Genomic DNA, 24,063 nt, shown 5'->3' on the forward strand with positions numbered 1-24,063 from the left:
TCAGTTGTCGTGAGGCATATGCAATCACCTTTCCCCTCTGCATTAGTACACAACCCAGCCCTTGCTTTGAAGCGTCGCAATACACCACAAAATCTTCGGTCCCTTCCGGAAGAGAAAGGATAGGTGCACTGCAAAGGGCTTGTTTCAAGGTTTGAAATGCGACATCTTGCTTTTCTCCCCAGTTGTAGGTCACACCTTTCTGGGTTAAAGCGGTAAGAGGCTTTGCGATGCTGGAGAAATTTTGGATGAACCTTCGGTAATAACCAGCAAGACCTAGAAATTGGCGAATTTCTGTTGGTGTAGTTGGTGCAGACCAGTTTTCGATAGCCTTGATTTTCGAGGGGTCCACGTGGATTCCTTCCTTGCTGACCACGTGACCGAGGAAGTCCACCTTTCTAATCCAAGACTCACATTTTGAGAATTTTGCATAAAGTCTCTCAGTCCGTAACGTCTTTAAGACTTGTCTCAGGTGTTGACTATGTTCTTCTTTATTCCTTGAATAAATGAGTATGTCGTCTATGAATACTATCACAAATTTATCCAAGAATGGACGACATACCCGATTCATTAGATCCATGAATACGGCCGGGGCATTGGTTAGTCCGAACGGCATTACTACGAACTCATAATGTCCGTACCTCGTCCGGAAGGCCGTTTTGGGAACATCACTCTCTAGGACTCGCAGCTGGTGATATCCCGACCTCAGATCGATCTTGGAAAAGTAGTTGGCTCCTTGGAGTTGATCGAATAAGTCGTCGATTCGGGGTAGGGGGTATCGGTTCTTGATGGTAAGTTTGTTGAGTTCTCGGTAGTCGATGCACATCCTGAACGATCCATCTTTCTTTTTCACAAACAACACGGGTGCTCCCCAAGGTGAGAAGCTCGGTCTGATGAATCCTTTTCCCAGTAGTTCATTCAGTTGACTGGATAGCTCCTGCATCTCTGCCGGGGCTAATCGATAGGGTGCTTTGGCTACTGGGGTAGCTCCGGGAATCAGATCGATTCTGAATTCGACTTGTCTTACGGGTGGTATCCCTGGAAGGTCCTCGGGAAACACATCGGGAAAATCGCATACGTCGGGCACATCCTTGATGTCCCGGACTTCGCGTTTCACGTCTACAACATGCGCTAGAAATGCGTGACACTCCTTACGTAAGTACTTCTGAGCTTGGATACTTGAGATGATTCTAAGAGTGGTACTAGGTTTGTCGCCCAAGACAAGGAAGGTTTCGCCGGTTGGCAGATTAAGGCGAACGGCCTTATCGTAACATAGAATGTCCGCACGATGTGAACTCAGCCAATCCATGCCAATGATGACATCGAAACTCTTAATCGAGACTGGCATGAGGTTGATTTGAAAGAGATTATCGTTTAGAGTTAGGGTGCAGTTTAAGTATATCTCTTTAGTGCCTTCGGTTTTCCCGTTGGCCATTTCTACTATGAACGGTTCACTTAATGATTGTGGTATTGGTTTTAGCATGCTTTTAAAGTCGTGACTCACAAAACTCCTTTCCGCTCCACTATCAAACAAAATGCATGCATACGAGTTATCGAGAAGAAACGTACCCGTAACAACAGTAGGGTCCGCAATGGCTTCATCTTGTCCCATTGCGAAAACTCGGCCTCTTCCGCCGGTATTCCTGTTGTTTGCCTTCGGGCAGTCCTTGCGGTAGTGCCCTGTGCTCCCACACTCAAAGCAAGCACGGCTTACTCCGGTATTAGCAGTGGGAGCGGATTGTTGGGTTGGCTCCTTTCAATAGCGGGCTGTATGACCCTTCTTATTGCACCTGGTGCATTGAAGGCCATGGCAAAGACCGCGGTGGTGGAAGTTGCACTGGTTACATTTCGGTAGCTTTCCATTGTATGAACTTGTGGGGGCAGAGTTGGTAGGTACAGTAATAGCGTGGGTCGCTATCACTTGTTGTTTCTTGGCGTTCTCCTGGAGGGTTTGTCCCCTCCTCTTGTTCCAAGGCCTACTCTGTCCCTGAGCCTCCCTAGGTGGATTTGCGGCTGCTGTGATGGTACTCTGTTTCGCTCCGTGGTCGATGAGTCGTTGCGCCAGGCATTTAGCGCTGTTGTAGGTGATAGGGTTGGAAGCTAGGACATGCCCTTGAATCTAGGGTGACAAACCCCAAATGTACCTTTCGACCTTCTTTGATTCTGGGTTGACCATGGTAGGGCACAAAGCAGCGAGATCGTTGAACCTAGCTGTGTAAGCGACTAGGTCAGACCCGACCATTTTCAAATTCCAGAGCTCCTGCTCAAGCTTTTGCACTTCACCCCTTGGGCAGTATTCTTCCAGTAGTAGTACCTTCAGTTCTTCCCAACTCATGGCGTTAGCGACAGTGAGTGTCACTGAGTTCACATGGCTTTTCCACCAAGTGAGGGCTCGATCTATGAAGGTGCAAGCAGCGAACTTAACCTTGCTTGTTTCTTGGCACGAGCAGATCTCGAAGACCGTTTCGGTCTTTTCGAACCATTGCATTAGTGCAATGACTCCGCCACTGCCATTAAAAGTCTTTGGCTTCGAGTTGGAGAACTCCTTGTAAGTACACTCCCTAACATGGCCCTGGCCGGTGCCACGATTGGGATGATTCGTGCTGCTTCCTGTACCTCCATTAGCATTGGAGTTTATTTGAGAGAGGGCTGCTGCTACTGCTGCTGTGATAGCAGCCTGGACCATTGCCGGATCATAAGTTAGTGGTGGAGGTGGTGGTGGGGTTGCGTTGGTACGTGCTGATCTACGAGGAGGCATTGCTCTGCCAAAAGAAAAATGAGATATTATGAGTTTTGGTGGTTGTGAGTTGAATGATATTGAGTTAACTACCTTAAATAGATTAATAATTTGGTTTGATCAACAATGGGTTTCGAGCTTGATTCATTAATAACGTTTGAATGGATGCACTTATGAGTTGAGCGGACTACACATATTTAAAACAAGAAAGAGGTATGCCCTATATATATTAAACATATAGTTGTGTTACATCCGAGTTTAGAAAAAACTTTTTGACCTTTCTAAAGGTCTCCGATTACAGAAAGTTTTAACGAAAAGAACATTCTTATCCGAAGTCCTAATTTATAACAAAATTTGAAATCCTGGCAGGCACTATTTGCGACGTAGGTTGCGCTTGGAGCTTGACTCCGCATCTGATTGCTTCGATTCCATTAGGCGCCGATCAAAAGCGGCTTGTTGCTCCCTTAACTCGGCTAGGGCTGCAATCATCTGTGCCTGAAATGCCTCAGACTGGAGTTGAGCATTATCTTGTATCTTGTCCAGCCTACGGATATCAGAAGTGTGAACCTGCACTTCCACGTTGATATCCCGGAGTCGACTTGCTTGTACTCCGGACTGATAGGACTGATTGGCTAACTTACCCACCATCACCGGGAGTGCTCGATCAGCCGAACTTCCACCGCGGACATCATAGAAGTCCCGACACATGCCGTAGGGAGGGCGTATGCCTTGTTGTTGGCTCCAATGATGTAGGTGACTTCCCCAGACGGGAGTGGGTCCTTGGAAGTTCCTCACATGGACAGGAGGTTGAATGGGTGGTGGATCGATCACTTCCGGCTCTGAGTCAGTACCGGAGTCATCACCCAATTCTATGGGTTCCTCATCCTCTTCGGGATCATCTTCGATCCATCCTCCGTTGCCTTGGTTGGGAAAGTAGGGGTCATTGGGGTGGTGAAATCCAGCCATTTGACTGTACGAGAAATAGGGTCATAAGAATTGAATAAAGTCGGAACATGCAAAACATGTAAATTAGTTTAGATAGCAAATACTCCTATAGTATTTAAATTATTGTGTTTGATTCTAGTAACGGTTTGGTAAGTTTTTAAAATTTGTTGTCCACTGCAGACACCCCTCGGCACACGTTAGTCGGCTCTCGGACAAATATAGTTGATCAAGCTATATCCTTCCCAGTTCCGATTACGTGTCCCAAGGCGTACCTGTACTGCACAACTTATTAATAATACTTCTAATATGGTACGATGTGAAACTGTTATTATTACTAAATGAATGCATGCTTACTTTACAAAAACTAAATAAATTTAATTTCAAAAGTACGACTCTTCTCAGAGTGTTTTTGCCCAGTTGAGTTTATAGTTGTATACCAAAAAAATTGGTTTTGATATACTTAATTCACTATAAACGATGCTCTGATACCAATCTGTAACACCCCCAAACCAGAACGGCGGAATCGTTCGGGGGCGGAGGACGTCATATTCAGTATCATAACAGTTCATAGAAAGGAAAGTACACACCACCATAATATAAATATATTTGAAAAGTTTACATGATTGTAGATGTTACATGTTTGCAAAAGAAATCAAATACAAAATGGTGATCCAAAATATGTTACTAACGCCAGCGCGTTAGTCTTCAGAAGTAGTTGCTACCTGGCTAGCGGTTTCCTGAGAATACAAGTTATTTCAAAGAAAAGTGTCAACATTTAAGTTGGTGAGTTCATAAGTGGTGTTTTGAGAAGATGTATGCCATTCGAAAGTGTTTGTATGTTTTCCAGAAAAACCCTTATTTTCTTATAAAAGTATGAAATGCATATGAATGTTCGTGATGTAAATTGCAACTAATTGTACCGAGAAAATCCCTTATTTTCCTATTAGTTGTTTGGTTTGTATACAGGAAAAACCCTTATTTTCCTGACATAACTGGCAGTCTCTAAGACCGAAAATCGCAAGCAAGCGACGTGCTTGTAAGTTGTGTCGTAGTTTTACATAGTAAAGCTATACGAAGATCGCATTTATTAGATGAAGAATAGTTTTAATGACTACTCGTTCATAAAAGCATAATACCATAATAATTGTATATCCGATGAGTTTTATAACCATACTAAACATAATATGCCTGTAGCGACGTTCTTCAGGCGTCGTAGCGTTATGACAACTGTCAACCCAAAAGACGGACTGTAGCTAACAGTCAGGGCGCGGGATCATGACTTCCCGTATAGATCTATACACATTTGACACGTTCTCCGAACGGGAGACTCTGGTTATAGACAGGACTTGCAGCATTATTTTCTAATAAAGAAAGTAACGTTTGAAGATATACACGACTCATGGATTCTCAACTAAGTCTGTATTAAAGTAGTAGTTTGTATGCAAAGTTTAACTTCTTTCACAATGTTTGACAAAGCATAAATCATAAGTTCTTTGAATGCATAAAATGACTTAGTAAAAAATGTTACCCTTGATATGATGTATTTGTATGTAAACGTATAAATAAAACATATTTCTATTTATAAACATATTATATCCCAAGAGGGTAAAGCTGTGTTGTGAGGGGTTTTGCATCATAATAACTTCATAAGATAGTTAAAACAACAGTATGAAAAGTATAGCAAAAGATCGGTGTTTCACACGATTTTAGTCGTGTGTTTACTTGTATTCCCCCCTTAAAAGTGTATAAAAGCATTTACAAAACATTTGAAAGTGTAGATTATAGGGGTATGAACTCACTTGATTGATTGGGGAAAACGAGAAGAAAATCGAGCAGAACTTCGGCTCGTGAAAGTCGATTTTCCTCGGGATTCTCGGGAATCTCGGAAATCTCGGGAGAGTAGAACCTTCCTTCGGAACTTGAGTGTGAAAACCGGGGCTTCGGGAGGGCTTCGGGAGCTTAACCGCAGAGTTTCAGCACGAGAGAGGGAAGAATGGAGCACCTAAACCCGGCACCCCAAGAGTTCTATTTATAGGGTGTATTTTTGAGTGCCACGTCGTGGCTAGGGTTGGCCACGTCGTGGGGAGCAAGTTCCATCCCCTTCCGTTGATTGGACGCCCTCAGTCGCTTGCCGGGTCGCGGCCAAGCTGGGCCACGTCATGGGGGCCTGACAGCCTCGGATTTTGGACCCCGAACTTGTAAAATCCATAACTTTCGCATACGAGCTCCGTTTTCGACGTTCTTTATATGCACGCGTAGCTAAAAACATGATATACAACTCTCGTTTAGACTTCATTGGAAAATTCTGACTTTATTTTTAATTATTTATTTTCAACGGGCCGAGACACGAAAAGTCCGTATAAAATCCATAACTTCTTCATCCGATGTCCGTTTTCGTCAGACTTTTCGCTGTTGCGCTACTAATGTTGAGACCTTCGATTCTCATTTAGGTTGTTTTGGTCAAAAGTATCTCGAGCTCTATTTCGAGTTTTTAGCTGTCTACTGCTATACCCGAACCTTGGGAAAATCATAACTTCCTCATACGAAGTCAGATTTGGACGTTCTTTTTATGTACGCTCACGGTTTGATGTTATCTATAAGTTTTATTTAGATACTTAAGGCTAAAAACCATTGTGTTGAAACTTCGCGTTTTTCGTTTAATCGGTGTTGCCGGTTTTGTCGGAAATCTTAGAATGGTCATAACTTCTTCGTCATAACTCGGATTTTAGTGTTCTTTATATATTTGGAAACCTTTAAGACGATATCTACTACATAGTGTACTCCAAATCAGAGCTTTTGAATAATTCATTTATCGATGATATTCCCATTACATTCAAAAGGGGTTACAAGACTCGGTTTATAATGCCCGGAAATAACGGGTTGTTACATCATCCCCCCGTTAGAGGGAATTTCGTCCCGAAATTTAATACAAGGTAAGAGTTTTAGGGGCTGAGGAAGAGATGCGGATACTTCTGTAGCATTTGGTCTTCCCGTTCCCATGTGAATTCGGGTCCTCTCTTAGCATTCCATCGAACTTTTACTATTGGAATGCGACTCTGCTTGGTCCGTTTAACTTCCCTATCCATGATCTCGACGGGTTCTTCCACAAAGTTAAGATTTTCGTTTAACTCGATTTCATCGAGTGGAATTACAAGTGTTTCGTCGGACAAACACTTTTTCAGGTTCGACACGTGGAATACTGGATGCACTTTGTTAAGCTCGATTGGAAGTTGGAGTTTGTAAGCCACTGGACCAACTCTCGAAATGATTTCGAAGGGTCCAATGTACCTGGGATTTAGCTTTCCACGTTTCCCAAAGCGTATCACGCCCTTCCAAGGTGAGACCTTCAGTAGCACACGGTCGCAAATCTGGAATTCCAAGGGTTTACGTCTCCTGTCGGCATAGCTCTTTTGCCTATCCCTTGAGGACTTCAGTCGTTCTCGTATTTGCACGATCTTTTCGGTAGTTTCTCTGATGATCTCCGGACCAGTGAGGGTGCTTTTAGGGACTAGACCTTTTGCCAATTGGGTGTCGCCCACTTCCCCCCAGCACAGGGGTGATCTGCACTTACGGCCGTAAAGGGCTTCGAATGGAGCGGTCTTGATACTAGTATGATAACTATTGTTATAAGAGAACTCGACCAAAGGCAAGTGAATATCCCATGCCTTGCCAAAGTCGATTACACATGCTCGCAACATGTCTTCCAAGGTTTGGATCGTCCTCTCACTCTGTCCGTCAGTTTGAGGGTGGTATGCCGTACTCATGTCCAACCTTGTTCCCATGGATTTTTGCAATGATTGCCAAAATCTGGAAGTGAACCTGCTGTCTCTATCTGAGATGATGGACATTGGTACTCCATGAAGTCGTACGATCTCCCGGATGTAGGTTCTTGATAGTTTTTCCATCCTATCGGTTTCCTTGATCGGTAAGAAATGGGCTGACTTGGTTAATCTGTCGACGATTACCCAAATAGTATCTTGGCCACTCTGAGTTTTGGGCAGTTTGGTTATGAAGTCCATGGAAATCTGCTCCCATTTCCACTCAGGTATTTCAGGTTGTTGGAGTAGGCCTGAGGGTTTTTGGTGTTCTATTTTTATTTTGGCGCAAGTTAAACACTTGCTCACATACGTAGCGATCTTCGCTTTCATGTTTGGCCACCAGTAGAGTTGCTTGAGATCTAGATACATCTTGTCTGACCCTGGGTGTACGGAGTATGGGGTCCTGTGTGCCTCGCTCATAACTACCTCTCTGAATCCACCAAACTTTGGTGTCCAGATCCGGTTCATGAGGTAGCGTGCTCCGTCACTCTTGATTTCTAAGTTCTTGTCCATTCCCCTAAGGGCCTCACCTGTCACGTTTTCGGGTTTCAAGGCCTCTATTTGAGCTTCCTTGACTTGCGTTGACAGGTGCGAATGGATTGACATAGCTAATGACTTCACTCTCCGGCCTGAGTACTCCTTTCGACTAAGGGCATCGGCTACGACGTTTGCCTTTCCCGGATGATAGCGAATCTCACATTCGTAGTCGTTGAGCAATTCGACCCAACGTCGTTGTCTCATGTTTAATTCCTTCTGGTCGAAGATGTGTTGGAGGCTCTTGTGGTCCGTAAAGACTGTGCACTTGGTACCGTAAAGGTAGTGCCTCTAGATTTTAAGAGCGAAGACCACTGCTCCAAGTTCTAAGTCATGAGTGGTGTAATTGACCTCATGCGTTTTCAGTTGTCGTGAGGCATATGCAATCACCTTTCCCCTCTGCATTAGTACACAACCCAGCCCTTGCTTTGAAGCGTCGCAATACACCACAAAATCTTCGGTCCCTTCCGGAAGAGAAAGGATAGGTGCACTGCAAAGGGCTTGTTTCAAGGTTTGAAATGCGACATCTTGCTTTTCTCCCCAGTTGTAGGTCACACCTTTCTGGGTTAAAGCGGTAAGAGGCTTTGCGATGCTGGAGAAATTTTGGATGAACCTTCGGTAATAACCAGCAAGACCTAGAAATTGGCGAATTTCTGTTGGTGTAGTTGGTGCAGACCAGTTTTCGATAGCCTTGATTTTCGAGGGGTCCACGTGGATTCCTTCCTTGCTGACCACGTGACCGAGGAAGTGTGGGAAGGAGGGATTGCCCCAAGGGATTCTCGGTTTGCTTTCATTGCAGGGCTGGGGTATGCTACAAGTGTGGGAAGGAGGGGCATATCGCGAGGGATTGCCCCAAGGGATTCTCGGTTTGCTTTCATTGCAACCAGACCGGCCATCGGAAGGCCGAGCGCCCGCAGCTTCTTCAGGGATCAGCGCAGGGATCTGCGCCTGCTGCTAGGGTTACCGAGGTTCGGCCGGTGAAGGCCGAGGCCCCGAGGGCTCGTGGGAGAGCATTTCAGTTGACCGCGGAGGAGGTCCGTGCGGCGCCCGATGTTGTGGCTGGTATGTATTTACTTTTCATCTTTTATTTGAGTTGAGATTTTATGCTTATGAAGGATCCAATATCCTGGTTTATAGGAGAAACACTATTCCTTATGGAAGAACAATGCTACGAGATGGGATTTGCTATCCCATTCCATAGGAGTCATGTTTAACTAAACCCTACTTATGGAAGATAATGTTTCGCCATAAAATATAGTTGTAAGTGGGCCGCTTATCTGAAATTTGCCCGACCATTGGACCTTTAGTGAAAAGGGACTATTTGGAGAGCAGTGAGCGATGATTGGGTTAATTGCATATATATATATATATATATATATATATATATATATATATATATATATATATATATATATATATATATGCATTTATTTCCACTTTCAACTTAGACTTACTCTATATCTTATCACTATTACACTAGAATGTTTTGTAATGGTTATTATGCAATGAAATGTTTTAAAAACGTTTTCAAATGATTTTTGGAATCGAACTTAGGAACAGGGGCGGTTCTAGTATAGGGCACATAGTGACCCGCACAACCCCTGACTTTTCCGGCTGCAATGCAAAATTTTTTGAATTTTTTTCTACTATTATACAACCCTTGATTTTTCCGCGCAACCCTACCTTGAAATCCTATGTCCGCCCCTGCTTAGGAATTGAGTATCGCCATTCCTAATTTCATTCCATAGTTAGATTTCGATATAACCCACTAGACCCCCAAGCCTAACTCATTATTTTGACATGTACTTACAAATTAGAGGTCAAAGACTTTTAGCTTACTTTTCAGATAAGTTGAAGGTCATGCATGTATGGTTCATTTGAATTTTGTTATGATATTATAAATTAAACATTCATACAATTAAACATTGATTTTAAAACTATGTTATGTTTTAGACTAATTTTTTGCATTTAAATTTTATAAACATTTGAAAAGATTTTCGAAAATTACTAAACTTTACTAGCCCTTAGGATGTAAATAAACTGAACATTCAACGAATTGTTCATGAACCGTTCGGCGAAAAGTTCATTTATGTTCGTTTATTTAATAAATGAATGAACATGAACATTAATCCCCATTCGTTTAGTTAAACGAACGAACATGAACAATAATCTCGTTCGTTCAATTATGTTCGTCAACGTTCGTTTACGTTTGTTTATGTGCATTCATATAAGTTTCTTTTATGTCCATATATGCCTAATTTTGTTTAATTATATTACTATATTAATTGTTCATATATGTTTAATTCTTTTTGTATATCTTTGCTCATTTATGTTCGTTCGTTTATTTTCGTTTAGTATGTTCACAGATATAAACGAATAAAAATGAACAATGTAATTTGTTAAACGAATGAACATGAACAAGAAAACTCATTCGTTTATCCGTTTGTGTTCGTTCATTTGTTCGGCCAACTTAAACGAATGAAAAAACAAACCCCTGTCCGTATTCTTTCGGTTCGTTTACAACCCTACTATCCCATACAAAGAATGTTTCACCAACCCACTACACAAAAATCTCCCCACCCTCACTATACATACTATACATGTGAGTTCTACTATAATTCTGTTCATTTTGGGTTTAACCAACTCCATGTACCTTTTTGAGTTTTGGTTTAGTTATTGTTTCAAATATGTTTCTCGTTTTCTTTAATTGTAATTATGGTATAACAATTTCTTCAATTTTTTTCTCCTTAATAGACAACCAGTCAACCCCTTGTCATCCTAAAGCTCCATATTTTCGCTTGTTGGTATATCAATCAACCTCCCTTTGCCTATTGCTGTTTCTTCAATTCCTTGGTATTATTCAACATTCACCGCTACATCAAACAAAGTTCTAGGTTGTATAGTGTCGTGTGTAACATCTATCTTTTAGGCATGCGTGTGTATACATATATATATATATATATATATATATATATATATATATATATATATATATATATATATATATATATATATATATATATATATATATATATATATATATATATATATATATATATATATATATATATATAGCTAGGTGATAATGTGGATGAACAATTTAATGTACGGACGTGTAGACACTGCTATTCTATGAGAATTACTAAAACAATAAGTTATTTAGTAATGTAACTACGTTCATCTTCACACAATTATTGTCATTTCAATGCATTCTCACTAATTCTTATTTATTTTTTATTCTCACGCATCGGTTTTCACTCATTTTCATTTCTTACAGAATCCGACTCAATAAACATCTTAATAACAGTCGGACAGAATGAGAATAATAAACAAAATCTATAATAACCTTATAGACGATTTAATTGGTGAGGATGCGTGATGATGACAATAGTTATGTAAGATTGAACGTATTCACATTATCAAACACCATATTTTCTTTGTCATTCTCACAGAATAGCACCGTCCATACATCCGCACAAAAGATGTCAATCCATATTTAAACATAGCTCTCTCTCTCTCTCTCTCTCTCTCTCTTTATATATATATATATATATATATATATATATATATATATATATATATATATATATATATATATATATATATATATATATATATATATATATATATATATATATATATATATATATATATATATATATATATATATATATATATATATATATCTTCCCCATTCCCAATTACATTGGTTGAGATAAAAACTTTATTTAGCTAAAATATGTTAACTGTATCCATGACTTCTTCAGATCAACAATTTTTTGTCCGTCGGTGTCACATTTTTTAGATTCCTCACTTCACCTTTTTTATAATTGTTCTTTTACTTTGACCCTCTTTTCACCTTTTTTTTTTATTGTTTTTTTGTTCATCTTAAACAACCTTCAACTTTCTCCATAGTTGGCCCCTACCCTTTTTTTGGGCTAGGCTCCTTTCTAGGAGTTTTACATGTCTTTTTGTTATGCCAAGCTATTGATAGAATTTAATCGAGAGTAATACTTTTAACAAATGCATAACAACCTTTGCCATAATTTATTGAAGCATATATATACAACAATCCACAACCTAATGACCATCAACAACGATTAGATGCAATTTTCATTATTTTTATTATGTAGTTTTAATTTTTATGAATTAATGAAATGTTTTTAAATTTAATTAATCGTATATTTATATTGTTTTTTAACATATAATTAACATTAAAAAAAACTAACAATTTTGGTATGATGGGAAGTGAACGTTATAGTGGGTTAGACTTGTATGGAGTGATACTGGTACGATAGGTACGATATTGATTGAGGTCGAGGGTCAAATCTCGTTGTGGACATAAATGAAATCAGATGTTAGTTTATGAGTAAATTAGATTTGCCGGTTAAAAAAATACTAGTACGAGAGGTACATCCGTTGGTCTTGGGCAACAACTTCAATGTGTTTATTAAAGGTATATGAACATATTTAATATTTGATAAGAGTAAATTTTAGAAATGGTTCATATGGTTTGGCTAAATTCCTAGGTTTTGTCCAATCTTTGAAAAGTTGATAGAAACCATCCCTATGGTTTGGAGAAATTACAACAAAGGTCCTTCCGTCTAACTCTGTTAAAAAGATTCTGTTAAAAGCTTATCAAATTACTAATATGCCCCTAATACCTGATACCTAATTTTTATTTTTGTTTTTATTTTAATTTCATATAACTATTTTATATACTAACTACTAAGGGACCTACCTAACCCAAATGAAACTCATCCTACCATCGACTAATGTTCCACCAATATCCGTCTATTCCTCTCAATAACGATAATCCTCCGTCATCTTCCGATTCATTTGGTCATGTTTAATTGGTTATGAAAAATTTAAAATATACTGATACGACCATTTAAATAAGCAAAACACAACGGATCAAATATGCTTAATTGTGTTTCCTAGAACCAAGCATTTTGACAATCAACTAGAATCGTAATCAAAATACCAACGTAAATATGACTCTGAATCCCGATTCTTTAAGAGGGTCATATAAGAAAAAGGAAAAAGAAAATAAATGTACATGCTGTTATTGAAGATGAAGGATAGATCGACAATCTACATATCCAACTCTTGGGTTTTATAACCCAAACAAAAATAAAGTTGTTGCTTGTGAATTTGGTCGGAGGAGCCTGATAACTAGTATAACGCCCCGACTCTCAAGTATTAATTTTCAGATTTAATCTTTCATATTGAAAAGTCTACTCGACGAGTTGGAGGCCCTGACTCGACGAGTATGAACACGTTTGGACCGCATACTTAAGTGACCAACTCGCCGAGTCGGAAGACACGACTCGCCGAGTTGGAGATGGAGGATGAAACCCTAATTTCTGGGATTTTTCACCTTATTTAAACGGTCATTAGCCTCCCTTAGCCTCCCTTATAGCCTCTTGTGAGTCCAGAAACCCTAAATCGCCGTTTTCTCTCCATACTTATGTGTTTTAAGCATTGGAAGGTGGATCTTGGTGAGAGGAACTTGAAGATCAGGAAGTTTGAGGCAAGGAATGTGTGTGGATCTGAAGTCTACCCCAGTTTAGCATCATTTGAAGGTATCAAGTCGTTACCTTGATCTTCTTCTAGCTAGATCCTTCTATATTTGAGTTTTAGGGGCATTTTGGTGTGTTGGTACTTCATTTCAAGTGATGAACCAAGATCTGAGGTTGCAACTTCAGATCTAGGCTCATCTTGGTCCTTATAATCATAAAGTCTCCGTCTTTATCATGCTAGTGAATTTCCCTTGCCTAGAATCTCTTATTTAGCTTGATTTAAGTCATTATCACCTTGCATGTACGTAAAGTTTGCAACTTTACATAAGAAGTATGTCTTAGGAGCTTAGATCTACGTTATGGAGCTTTGGAATGGCTTAAAAAGCATCTGAATGAAGAAAGAACTGAAGGGACTCGACGAGTTGCGTGACCAACTCGGCGAGTCCGATGAAGATTGTCGGGCAAGGGTTTCTGCATGGACTCGACAAGTCAGTGTGAGGACTCGACAAGTCAGCTAGGGTTTTCTCGACTTTTGGAACATACATGAACTCGGCAAGTTGCAGGGAAACTCGACAAGTCAATGGGGGATTTCACGACTTCTCGAGTTCAGGAAGGACTCGACGAGTCGGTGAACTACACTCGACGAGTCGGGTCATCATGGACTGTTGACCTTGACCATTGACTTGGACTTTGACCAAGGTTTGACTAGTTGACTTCTGGGGCATTTTGGGAAATTGAAAATTTATGGATATGGTTCTATGGTGAATATAGGTGGTGGAATTTGTGGCGGTGATCCGAGAGTTTGAGCTTATCACTTCAGCGCGACAGTTGTGAGGTGAGTTATCCTCACTATATCAAATGGGTCTAAGGCACCAATGCCGACCCTTATCGGATTTGTATCCAGGTTTATCACATGATATGCTTATTGATTTACATCTCGGTAGTTAGGATGAAGATATGCTTAGTGACCTGATTAGGTCGGTATCCTGGTATATAGGATGATGCTATGTTAGTGATCGGTTAGGTCTGTATCCTGGTAATGGGATGTTGCTATGATTAGTGATTTGTTAGATCGGTTTGACTGTTATATATGCTAGCATTTGATATGTATGTGCACATGGTTGTTGACTGGGGGTTGGGTTGAGGTGGTCCTGCTTTATGTTGAAGGCCAACATACCTAGGGCGGTCCGGATAAACTGAAGGCCCTGGAAAGGGGTTTAGTTAGGCCGAAGGTCCAGCGAGTGGTTCGGATAGGCTGTAGGCCCTACGAGGCGGTCCAGATGTGCCGAAGGCTCGGAGAGCGGTCCAGATAGGCTGAAGGCCTGCGAGGCGGTCTAGTCAGGCTGAAGGCTCATTATGCATGCTGATTTGCTTATATGTTTATATGAGATGGTTATATCTATATGGTGTTGGTAGTTTAGGGATAACTCTCTAAGCCTTTGAGCTTACATTTATCGATTATTGTTTCAGGTACTTCAGATGATCGCGGGAAGGCGAAGGCGTGACCGTACACTTCCTCGATTTATGATTATGATTTTTGGAAACTCTGATATGATACTATTTTGAAAATGAATTGTAATAATTGAATGATTTTAAATGTTTTAAAAAGTTCAAATTTGGCATGATTTTTATGGATGTTACAACCACCACTTGCATCCATGGGGAAGAGACCAAAGAACTGGGAAGAGACAAAAAAAACCCCACAACCACAACTAAAATCACCACCTGCATCCAAGGCCGATGAAAACAAGAAACAAATGAAATTCGAATAAACAATCAATTTTTCCCAATTAAGAATCAAAGAATCAAGGATAGGGTTTGTTTGTTGGTTTCGGTTTCCTGATTTGATCTTTACTTCTAATTTGGATTTGCAACATGTTTTTGTTCCCTCCCCTCTCCAAAAGAAACAATCTTATCTTCTATGTTCACTATCAAGGTTTGAGAACGTCTTTTGTTATAGATCTCTTAAGAAGGTGGATGATGGAGAGTAGCAATGAATGCAAAAATTGGAAACTGGATATCGAAGGGATATGGTCTGCTAGAGACGCAACGTGAGATGAAGGTGTTAAGAGGAGACCGAAGGGATGTGGATCACCGGAGACGCAAAACAGTGAGGGATGGGGATCGTCAAGGACTTATACGGTGTAAGGTGAGCCTGAAGGGAGCTGTTTAGGTACAACTAGGTTTTAGATTGAGGAGAGCACATGAGTCCATGTTATCGGTAGATATATATATGTTGCTATGACAACGCATGCCGACGACTAATCCATCAGAGAGGAGAAAAGTTGGGATTGAACTGGAGTCGATGAGTCGGGTGGGAAGATGATCGATTAGTAATAAATAATTTAGGATTTTTTTTTTTCAAAGTACACATTTTGTCCCTGTAGTTTTGTTAAATAAAAAATAAAAATAAAATAAAAAATAAGGGGTATATTAGTCTTTTACTCAACTTCACGTCTGAACGGCATCCAATAAAAGGGATCAACACTGCACTTGTTTGAAACCACATGGACACAAACTATCAACTATTCAAAAGTTAGATCAAACATGTGATTCTGAGCAAACTAAAGGGACCATTTCTGTAATTTTAAGTTAGTTGATTAAAATGAAAAAAAAGCGTAAATATGATTAGCCAAGTGAAAAATGAGTATGTTCAAGTCCCAATATAAGTAAAGTAAACTGCTTGTTAATACCTATTTTGGCCTTTTTTTAATGCACGTAGTGCTAAAATTGTTGGTCGTTGATGATCACAAAGCGTGCTATGCACATTTCCTAAGCGCATTATATATGAAAACAATGTTGCTTAAAGATTAAAAAATGTAAACGGTTTCTGAAGATTCCCAACATAAACTTAAATTATTGTCCCATAACTCTTCGCATGTAACTCATTCTGATCAATAATCGTAACAAATCTGAAAACACATACAAAATGCTAGCAAAATCATTCATGCTTGCAATGCCATTTTTGTTGTGGGTGCATGAGGCACGAGCCTCTCTAGCGAAGCCAGGTTGCCAGGAGAGATGTGGTAACATAACTGTCCCATATCCATATGGCATGGGGACCGGTTGTTTCTTGAACACATCATTTGAAGTCTCGTGCAATGAATCATCACCATATGTTTCTCCTCTTCGATTTGTAAATAATGATAAATTCCTAATTTCAGAAATCTCCATGGAGTCCATACGTATAGTTGGTAAGGTACCTTTCGGATGTATTAATGAATCTGCAACCAAAGCAGGTGCTAAAAAATTTCAACTGGATCCACACTTTAGATATTCACATACAAAAAATGTCTATATAGCAGTGGGGTGTAACATATCTGCTATTTTTCAATCATTAAGTCCCTCACATTTCAGAGAAGCTAGATGCGCTTCTTGCTGTATCACACCCCCACCTACCATAAGTGGATTTTTCGCTTGTAATGGCTCAAATGGTTGCTGCCAAAGTAGCATCCCAGTGGAAACCAATGCATATAAGGCTGTAATTTCCAATCATGGCCCCAAGACCCCATGCAGTCGTGTATTCATTGCTGAAAAGAACTTTTCTCTAGAAAAATCGATGTTTGGCTATACACTAACTTCATACCAGTTTCCTGTGGTCTTAAATTGGGTTATAACATTAACCAGTTGCCACCGTGCTCAACTAAGAGGAAGCTGTTTGTGTGGCAAGAACAGTGACTGCATCGACTCAGCCAAAGGTCTGGGACATAACTGCCGCTGCAAGAATGGTTACAGCGGGAACCCTTACCTTCACATTGGATGCCAAGGTATAATTTCAAGCTATTCACCACTCTACATACACTCCTCTCATGTTTGTAAATTATGTAATACTATCATCATATAAGATTTAACCGGGTCTATGTTTTCTGGATATCCTTAAAATAGATATCAACGAATGTCTTTGCCCAAACAACTATCCTTGTAGAGAGGATCAGATTTGCATTAATACACCTGGGAGCTACACGTGCACTTCCTCACATAGACACATTTTAATCATCTCAGGTAAATCACCCCTACATTCTCTCTGATCGTGTAAGCGACAAACAAAGAAACACACACACAGACATACATATTTGCAGCTAAACATAACTTTACCATGCAGTTATTATTGCATCTGTGATTGGAATTTTTTCCTTTGGTGCTATTGGTCACTACGCATATAAGGAACTTGGCAGAAGAAAGGAAAATAAGATCAAGCAGGAGTTCTTCAAAAGGAATGGTGGATATCTATTAAAGCAGCATATCTCTGCTGATAAATCACATGTAATGAAAATAAAAGTTTATGCTGCCAAAGAGATAGAGAAGGCTACGGAGGGTTTTAGTCAAAGACGGTTGCTTGGCAAGGGAGGACAGGGTACAGTGTATAAGGGTTTCTTGACAGATGGAACCATTGTAGCCATAAAGAGGTCAAACGTAGTAGACGAAGATCAGGTAGAACGATTTGTTAATGAAGTTTTCATTCTTTCACAGATAAACCATAGGAATATAGTTAAACTGTTAGGTTGTTGCTTGGAGTCTGAAGTCCCATTATTGGTATATGAGTATTTATCCAATGGCACCCTCTCACAACATCTTCATGACGGGGAAGAAGTTTCCAAATTTTCATGGAAAGATCGTATACGAGTGGCTAGGGATGTTGCAGGCGCACTAGCGTATTTGCACTCATATGCATCCCCAGCCATATTCCATAGGGATGTTAAGCCACATAACATCTTATTGGATGAGAACTACAGAGCTGTAGTCTCTGACTTTGGACTTTCAAGGTCCATACCTCTCAGCAGAACTCATCTAACTACAAAAATTGAAGGCACATTTGGATATTTGGATCCAGAGTATTTCCGGTCGGGGCAACTTACTGAAAAAAGTGATGTTTATGCCTTTGGTGTAGTGCTTATGGAGCTCTTAACCCGAAGAACAGTTGTGTCTTCAACAAATTGTGGTGAAGGTCTGGTTTCACATTTCCAGTTCTTAGTCAAGCAGAAACGTGTGCTTGAAATTTTAGACCAGCAAGTTCTAGATGAAGCTCTGATGGATGATATATTTCAGATCACTAAGCTTGTTAAGACATGTATGAGAAAGAATGTGAAGGAAAGACAAAGCATGAAAGAGGTGGTTATGGGTTTAGACAAATTAAAAGTAGTACAACTTGAACTTCCGAGTTAGGGTTTATAATTGTACATATGAATAAGGGTTTGTAATTGTAATTGTGAATATTTTTGATGTTAGGAATAAACGAGAATAAATCCCACACAAAGACATATTATTTAATATTGTTGGGTCGGTGTGACCTACATCATATATACGTATGCTAAGGGAATTTCTGTTGACGAGTATGAAAACGATAGTACCATAGAAACCTAGCTTAGCCTTGTTATATAGACAAAGTACAAAAAAATAACCGTAACTAGAATAGGGTTGGTCTCAGCTACACAAATCAACACAAGTTCATAGAGTTGGGGCTCCGCCTCCTTACAAAAAAGTAACCCTAACAAGACGCTGGTCGACGGCTTGGTATCCATTCAGGTCCTTAATTCTCAAGTTCCATTTATCTATGGAAGATTTTGAATTTTACTCCTCAAGGGTCCAGATCCAGTAGGAATCCAAAAATTGGTAGGAACCGCAATGACTATTTTCTACCAATCATTTCATCAAGGACACAAACCACAACAAGAAAAGGCACATTTAGGGACGATATAAAGCGTTGCAAATAGTCAAGAAAGTTGCCCCTAAAGGATTAGGGACGACATGTCGTCTCAATTGAGTCGCCGCAAATACCTCGTAGCTAATACTCAATAGTCGTCCCTAAAGGCGTCGCCCCTAATAACCGTCGTCATTAATACCCGACGTCGTCCCTAAAGGTGTCGTCCCTAATAATATTCTGGCTACCGGCCAGAGTGTTACTCTGGTGTAACATCCCAATTTTCAAGTATGAATTTAAAAGCTAATATATGTATTTTTAGGGCAACTCGACGAGTTAAAAGGCTCCAACTCGTCATGTAGAATATTTAATGCCCGCGTATATTTTAATGTCTACTCGACGAGTTGGAAGGCCCCAACTTGACGAGTTAAAGGCTGGACATGAAAACCCTAACTTTTAGGGTTTGCACTTTATTTAAAGGCCTTAACTCTCATTGTTGGCCTCCTTCATCGCCTCCTTATCCAGAGAAAACCCTAGTTCGTGCTTTTACTCTTATTGTGTGTATGTGTGAGCTTAAAGAGTGATTTTTGGTGGTCTTTTGGAAGGAACAAGAAGCTTGAAGAAGTTGGCTGAAGGGAGATGTTGTAGATCTGGTGTTTACCCTGTTGTGGCAAACGTTTTTGCGGTATAAAGTCAATACCTTGAACTCTTATTGCTTAGATCTACTTCTAGGACTGTTCACTATTCGGATAAAACCGAATTATCCAATTGGACAATTTGGTTTGGATATTCGGATTTTTGGATTGGTTTTCAACAAAACCGAATTATTATTTTGGATTTCGGATTGGTTTTGGATTATAAAATAAGAACCGAATAGTCCAAAAAAACCGAATAAACATTTGTTATTTACCAATTTATAATATATATCTATAGTTTTTTATAAATTTTGTAATTTATTTTTTCAAATAGGAACGTTTCACCCAATAAAAAAACATTAATATGCAGTTTCACTCAAAAGTTTTCTATCTATAAAACATTTAACTATAATATATCTTCTTATTAGTTATTTATTAATTTCAAATCACAACTAAGTAATTTGTTTTTGATTCTTGTGTAAAGTTTAGTAATCTTATAATTATTTTTCGTGTTAAAATGTTTCGGTTTTTGAAAACCGAATTATAAAAACCGATCCAACCGAATTGTAATTAGATCAGATCGGATTGGATTTAAATTTAGTTTGGACTATTCGGATCCATGTTCTGAAAACCGAAATTGGATCGGATTAAACCGATCCATCCAAACGAACACCCCTATCTACTTCTATGAAAATATATTGTTCTTCTTGATCCATAATGGAGTCATTCTTGGAATGATGCATTGTTTGAAGTTGCCACTTCAGATCTGGATGTGTTGTGGCTCTTTGAGCCTAAAGTTCCAAGCTTTATAAAGTATTGGCCCTCCTTCATGCCCTAAATCCCTTGATAAGCCTTATTTGAGTGTTTTAGCCCCTTTGATGCCATGCATGGACGTAAAGTTAGCAACTTTATGTGGTATCTCGGTCCTAGGGGACCCGATCTATAGTTTGGGGCTTTGGTTTCACTTGGAAGTGTCTGAATGCATTAATGCTAGGAAAAACTCGACGAGTTGCTCTGCTAACTCGACGAGTTGGTTAGGATTTTCCCACTTTATAGATGCTGAAGAACTCAACGAGTTGCTCTGGTAACTCGACGAGTTGTCTCGAGCTTTTCAAAGTTTGAATTTAAGGGTATTTTGGTAATTTAGTATTTTAATGAAGTGAGTCACATGGTGGTTGTAGGTAGTCGAGATCGGAGCTGAGAGTTGGGGTTTGATCTTCTTGATTCAGCACTACTTGTGAGGTGAGTTTTCTTCACTGTACTTGCGGGTCGAAGGCACCAAGGCCGACCCAGTGAATTGATATTCTGTTATGATCTGTTAGATTGGTATCCTGGTAGATAGGATGTTTCTATGTTGTTATGATCTGTTAGATCGGTATCTTGGTAGGCAGTATGTTGCTATGCTTAATGATCTGTAGATCGGTTTGACTGTTTGTAAACTGTTATGTGATTATCTGGTATATGTGCATATGTATGATTGGTGGTTGAGGCTTTACTACTTTGTGTGTAAGCCAACAGACCGGGGCATTCCAACCCGATGGTTGTGGGCCGAGAGTATTCCATCCCGATGATGATTGGACTCATAGTATATGGGCATTCCAACCCAATGGTTGTGAGCCGAGAGTATTCCATCCCGAGGATGATTAGACTCATAGTATGTTGGCAATCCAACCTGATGGTTGAGGGCCTGGGGCATTCCAACCCGATGGTTGATTGTGCCCATAGTATGTTGTTATTATATGCGTGTTATTTTTGTGCGGTATTTTGGGGGAATTCACTAAACTTCGTGCTTACAGTTATGGATTTTGTTTTAGGTACTTCGGATGATCGCGGGGAAGGTGAAGGCTTGACCATGCACCTCCTCGTTTTTCATGTTGTGATTTCTGGGAAAACTCTAATATTGGATTATTTTGAAAACAATTTGTAAACAATGGATGGTTTTGGAATGTTTGAAAAGTTTAAATTTTTCATGAATTTTATGGATGTTACAAGTGGCCAAATATTCCGACGAGAGTTGTCGTCGCTAATGCTCAAGATCGTCCCTAAAGGTGGCGCCACTAATGCCTGATTTTTTTAAATATAATTTATATTTTATATTAGTTTATATTATAAAAATGCAAAATTTATAAAAATATAAAAATTATAATTTATAAATCTGCTTTACATAAAACGTCAAACAACATACACAAAGTATATCACATTACATAAACAATCTAGAAACATGAAATAATAGTCGAAACATGAAATAGTAGTCGATCTAGTCCATTCTCTAATAAATCCATAATAACATCATCCATAAAACAAAACAATATATACTAATCGTCTTCCCCATCGTCATTTTCCTCGTCGTTGTTGGTCGCATTGTCGACTTGCTTGCTAAATGAGCGGATAATATCCCCAATTGCCGTCACAAACGCCGGACTTCGGAGAAAAGCGTTAACATCGGCATCCTACAAAGTAAGAATATAAGTTAAAATATATCAAACTATAAAAACAAATTTTAATTACTTAACAATTAAGTCACAAACACATTAAATCCTTAACATTTTAACAAACTACCAAACAACAAAATTCACAACAAATTAATAAGTACCTGTGTTGGTTGCGGTGTTTGTAACTGTGACTGCCACTGGGAGAGAGAGCACTTGTACCCTCTACGAAAGGCTTAGGCCCGATGTCTTTCACGTGTCCCCTTCGAGCACCTAACATCTTCTCAAATAAGGTTATCCAATCTCTAACATCCCAAAAATCATGACAAAAAATTTCGTTTTAAAATCATTAATCAACCATAACCAAGTCATCCATAAATCCTTATATGAAACCAATTATCATTTCAGACATATTTATTTTATCAGAGTAAACACCCTAGGCTAAAAACTCTTTGGTATGTGTGTCATGCGATCATCCCGAGCTCTTCCCTCCGCAACCGGAAGTACCTTAAACCAAAACTGAAAACCGTAAGCACGAAGTTTAGTGAGTTCCCCAACCTACCACATACCACATACATAACCACATACTAGGCCCCTGTCCGCTGCATAAGGACTTGCCCGACATCAAACTAGCTCCGGCATCGTGCCCCGCCTAGCATCGAGCCCCGCTTGGTATACATATATGTTTCTCTTAGGCTCCGCCTGTCTCTGGGCCTCGCCCGCTAAAAACATACAAACATATAATAACATAACACATAACAAATAGCTAAACATACTCTACTTTACTCCTGATCTAAGGCCTCGCCTAACTTGGGCCTCGCCCTGTCCTGTTACTGATGAGTCATGGAACCCCATTGTAACATCCCCCTCTGGCATGTATCACAATATTGTCCGCTTTGGGACACTCGGCACGAGGACTTCCCAGGGGGTCACCCATCCTGGTACTACTCCCGCCCGAGCACGCTTAACTGCAGAGTTCTTATGGGATCTGCTGCCCTCACGGCTTTAAAACGCGTTGTGATAGGGAAGGTATCTACACCCCTTATAAGGAATGCTTAGTTCTCCTTCCCAGCCGATGTGGGATCAAATCTAACCCACTTTCACCCCCCATTATAGGGTTCGACGTCCCCGTCGAACACATCGACCCGTGCCCTAGCTCTGATACCATTTGTAACATCCCCCTCTGGCACGTATCACAATATTATCCGCTTTGGGCCACTCGGCACGAGGACTTCCCAGGGGGTCACCCATCCTGGTACTACTCCCGCCCGAGCACGTTTAACTGCAGAGTTCTTATGGGATCTGCTGCCCTCACGGCTTTAAAACGCATTGTGATAGGGAAGGTATCCACACCCCTTATAAGGAATGCTTAGTTCTCCTTGACCCACATCGGCTGGGAATGAGAACTAAGCATTCCTTATAAGGGGTGTAGATACCTTCCCTATCACAACGCGTTTTAAAGCCGTGAGGGCAGCAGATCCCATAAGAACTCTGCAGTTAAGCATGCTCGGGCGGGAGTAGTACCAGGATGGGTGACCCCCTGGGAAGTCCTCGTGCCGAGTGGCCCAAAGCGGACAATATTGTGATACGTTTCCGAGGGGGATGTTACACCCATCCACAACCCTACTGATAGTGAGGTACGAGCCCCCGCCCACACTCACCTCCCTCCTAACTCGGGCCTCGCCCCTGCTCTGCTAATAATGAGATACGGAACCCCGTCCATACTCACCTAGTGATGAGATGCGTGACCTCGCCCACACTCACCTCCCTACTAGGCACATACAAGTACCACACATACAACAAGTATA

The 24,063-nt window shown here is 40.1% G+C and overlaps 1 protein-coding gene and 1 pseudogene across 1 annotated transcript; both read left to right on the forward strand.

Annotated features, from left to right (window-relative positions):
* Nucleotides 1-16,482: 16,482 nt before the first annotated feature.
* Nucleotides 16,483-18,738, forward strand: LOC111906585 (wall-associated receptor kinase 5). The gene is made up of 3 exons (XM_023902337.3): nt 16,483-17,320; nt 17,439-17,555; nt 17,656-18,738. The coding sequence occupies exons 1-3, from the start codon at nt 16,483-16,485 to the stop codon at nt 18,714-18,716; spliced, it is 2,016 nt and encodes a 671-aa protein (XP_023758105.1). The 3' UTR covers nt 18,717-18,738.
* A 4,964-nt stretch (nt 18,739-23,702) lies between these two features.
* On the forward strand, nt 23,703-23,820 carry LOC111906619 (5S ribosomal RNA; annotated as a pseudogene).
* Nucleotides 23,821-24,063: the final 243 nt, after the last annotated feature.

Source organism: Lactuca sativa, chromosome 7 (genome assembly GCF_002870075.4).
Source record: "Lactuca sativa cultivar Salinas chromosome 7, Lsat_Salinas_v11, whole genome shotgun sequence".
Classification (NCBI taxonomy): Eukaryota; Viridiplantae; Streptophyta; class Magnoliopsida; order Asterales; family Asteraceae; genus Lactuca; species Lactuca sativa.